At 56.3% G+C, this 3,306-nt stretch overlaps 1 protein-coding gene across 1 annotated transcript in view; it reads right to left on the bottom strand.

Annotated features, from left to right (window-relative positions):
• Nucleotides 1-1,073: 1,073 nt before the first annotated feature.
• The window catches only part of MFGE8 (milk fat globule-EGF factor 8 protein), a gene marked incomplete at its 5' end in the record, with an annotated part of 6,165 nt that continues 3,932 nt past the window's right edge, over nt 1,074-3,306 (bottom strand). Inside the window, 3 exons of the mRNA XM_009695796.1 lie at nt 1,074-1,234; nt 1,356-1,511; nt 2,840-3,042. Coding sequence (XP_009694098.1) covers nt 1,091-1,234; nt 1,356-1,511; nt 2,840-3,042 — 503 coding nt within the window. The remainder of the gene's footprint in view (nt 1,235-1,355; nt 1,512-2,839; nt 3,043-3,306) is intronic.

Here is a 3,306-nt window from a genome sequence, read left to right as displayed (position 1 = left end):
ACACTCCCGCTTGCCGGTGCCGGGTCTCGCTCATCTCCTACTGCTAATCCTGAGGGCTCAAGCATTGCAAGAGGCTCCCCTCGACCCCACGGAAAGAGAAAAAAATCAGGTTACAAAAAGGGTCATGGCACAGCTCTCTGCCTACCACATTTGGGTGGTTTAACCACGACCTTTCCCATCTTTTCTCTGCACCCTGTGGCTACAAACCATCTCTCCCTCACCACCAGATTGCAGCCCCCTGGTGACTGGTTGGCTCTGGGGACAAGGGACCTCCAGGCACCCCAAACGGCACTAAGGTGGGGACAACGGCAATGCTGAGACTTGGAGGACACTGGAGTTGGCACCCCGGGAAGGGGAATGGGTAGTGCCTGCCAAAATGCCAGCTGCGGCGCCTGCCGGGAGCACCCAGCGGGGAGAGCCACCGGCAACGGGGACCCGGTGCCTCTTGATAGGAGCCATCTCATCACTCCCCTCGCACTATGCAGCGCTGATACCGCAGTCAAGGAGACCCAGGGCCTGGCAAAACGGGCAGGGGACAACAGCTGAGTAGGTTTTTCGGAGCTCCTGCTTGCAGCCATGCAGGGAGCAGGAGGGATATTGGAGGCTGTGAGTCTGGGGTGCCTGCCCTAAGCCCCCCAAAACTGCCAAGCCCCAAACCCCAGTGCAGGCAGAGGACTGCTGCTGGCTGCAGCCCCTCTCCTGGAAGCAGAAGCAAAGAGGGGGAGAAAATTTGTTTCCAGGCTTAGTGGGGAGGATGCAGCCAAGCCCTGGTTGCAGGACAGGGTCCCCCAGCAAAGCCCCATTTGCAGGATGGGGTCCCCCAAGGAAGTCCCAGTTGCAGGAGAAGGTCTCACCCCTGGCTAGTGGGGTGAAAGGGCAGGAGCCATCCCCGCATCCCACCTGCAAGGGCCCCGTAAAGTGCAGTGCTGCGGCCCCAGCGCCAACGCAAGGCAGGGGAGCCCTCCTGGCCGCCTCCCGAGTTTGGGGACATGGAGAAGGGGGTGTGAGGTCAGAGCAGGAGCGGGCAGGGGTGGGTAGGGCATAGGTCGGATGGCGAGGAAGAGCAGCCCCGTCCTTCCTCCCCGGGCGCCTACTCATCACAGCCCAGCAGCTCCACGCGCAGGGTGATGCGGTTGTGCCAGGCCACGGGCAGGATGCGGACAAAGCGGGCGTAGAAGGGCACGTCGAACACGTTCTTCTTGTGCGAGTAGTTGTCGCTGTTACCATGGAAGATCTAGGCAGGGAAAGGTGGGCGTCAGCACCTCCAGCACCTCCCCGCCATCATCCCATCCCTCCCTGCAGCGGCATCCCCAAGGCCTGGGAGGTTGCTGCCCACCTTGCCCTGCCCCACACACCTTGGTGCTGTTTGTCTGGCCATCCCGGTAGAGGGTCCAGGACGTGCCATTGTCACTGTAGGCCACCTTGTAGGCTGCCACGTATTGGATGTGCCCAAAGTCACGGGCTCCTTGTGTAATGATGCCCGTCACCTTCTTCTGGTCCCGGAGGTCAATCTGGCACAGAGAAAAGGCTCATCGAGACTACTCCCAGGAGTGGTGCTCCCACCACAGAGCATCCTGCTTGTCCCTCAGGTGTCAAGAATGAAGAAAATGCTGCTCGACCCTCAGCCCAATGCCAGAGCAACTAATAAAACACTTCTGTGAAATATCTGACCCTTTAACACTCGCAGCATCCCTCGAAGCAACCTAAAGCAGGACACAAACCCCACCATCTCAGCTCCCTTCCCCACCGCTGCCACCTCAACATTTTTTGCTGAAAAAGTCAAAGTGGGAACGACAGCAAAAAGTGTCAATTCAAAAAAATAAAGGATTCCCAGAGGAAATGTGTTTCCACTGGAAAGCAATTCTGGCTGAGAAAATATGCAGTTCAGTGCGGTCTGACATTTGGGCTGTGAGATGGTTTCTGTTCTCTTTATTCTGCCACACTGCGCTACTGCTACTGGCACGCTACAGGGTAAACTAGCAAATAAGCTGAAAGTCTCCTCAATTTAGTTCCTATTTTATGCTCACAAGGGCAGTACTAGCTACACATATCATGTGTATGTGTATATATACGAGTATACATGTAAATCCATATACACCTACACAAACAGGCAGCCAGCAGTGCAACAGCCTAACTCAGTGTGTCATCCTAACCTCATCTGCAGTCTTGATAAGCTGGTTTATTTAGGGCCATGAAGCAGCTGCTTTTAATCATTTCCCAAATAAAAAGTGGGATAAATATCTAAACTGCTTTGTCCTATTATGTCATGAAATCATGTGAAAAGTATAAAAACAGGGGAGGAAAGGAAACTCAGAAGGAAATTTCAAAACTATTTGTTCCCATTCCAGGCTGGGAAGAGAAAAGCAAACCTGATTTTTCCCTGCAAAACAGAAACACGGTGTTCTGGGCAGCTGGAGGGTCATGGGACGGTCACCCCAGGCTGGGATGGCACTTCCCAAGGGGGTGATGCAGAACTGGGGGACTGCAGGCTCAGGGCACTCCACAAGAAGGTCTGCAGAGATGGCACAACCCTGTCCCTGTGGGCACTGATGTTTCTGACCCAGACCTCCAGCATCGCTTTTAAAACCAGTGGCTGCGGCCCCATCCTGACCTGCCCTGTGATCCCAGCTCGGGGACAGTGCCGCCAGGCTGCATGCCCCACAGCAAGGCTCTGGCCCCATCGTCCCGGTGGCTCTGCCCAGCCTCTCCTGCCGTGCCCATCCTGCTTACAGCCACCCTGGCACAGGAGGTGGCCCCAGGTACAGGAGGTGGCCCTGGGCACAGGTGGAGGAACTGGGGAGGAGAAATGAGGTTACAGAGAGAAGGTACCATGACCCACCTGCAGCCACTCGGACTGACCATCGTGGAGTGCAGTCCAGGCGTTTGTTTTACCCGTCTTGTCCAGGCGAGCATAATGAGGGTGCCAAGTAAAGGCATCGATGCCCCAGGTCTTGAAGACGCTGGAGGCTGTGATCTGCTGGTCGGAGATCAGGCGGGATTTCATGCCCAGAGGCTCCGAGCAACCTGCCATGTTGAAATACACTGTAACACAACGGTTTATACAGGCAGTGAAAAGGAAAGAGTCCACAGCACCATCACAAGCAAAATCCCGCAGCCCTGGCAGGCACCATCCCCACGTCCCCACCTTCCCACTGCCCGGAGCTGCAGGCAGGGCCAGGCGGTGGGAAGGCTCGGCAGAGGCACAGGATCGCAGTCGGCTTGACTTTTCCCAGGATTTTTACCTCCCAGCTATTCCCTGGTTCACAGTGCCTCCTGCCGCAGGGACGCACGGATGTCCCCACGGCA

This window comes from Cariama cristata, unplaced genomic scaffold (assembly GCF_000690535.1).
Source record: "Cariama cristata isolate BGI_N322 unplaced genomic scaffold, ASM69053v1 scaffold34212, whole genome shotgun sequence".
Classification (NCBI taxonomy): Eukaryota; Metazoa; Chordata; class Aves; order Cariamiformes; family Cariamidae; genus Cariama; species Cariama cristata.
This window is presented reverse-complemented; position numbering and strand designations above follow the sequence as displayed.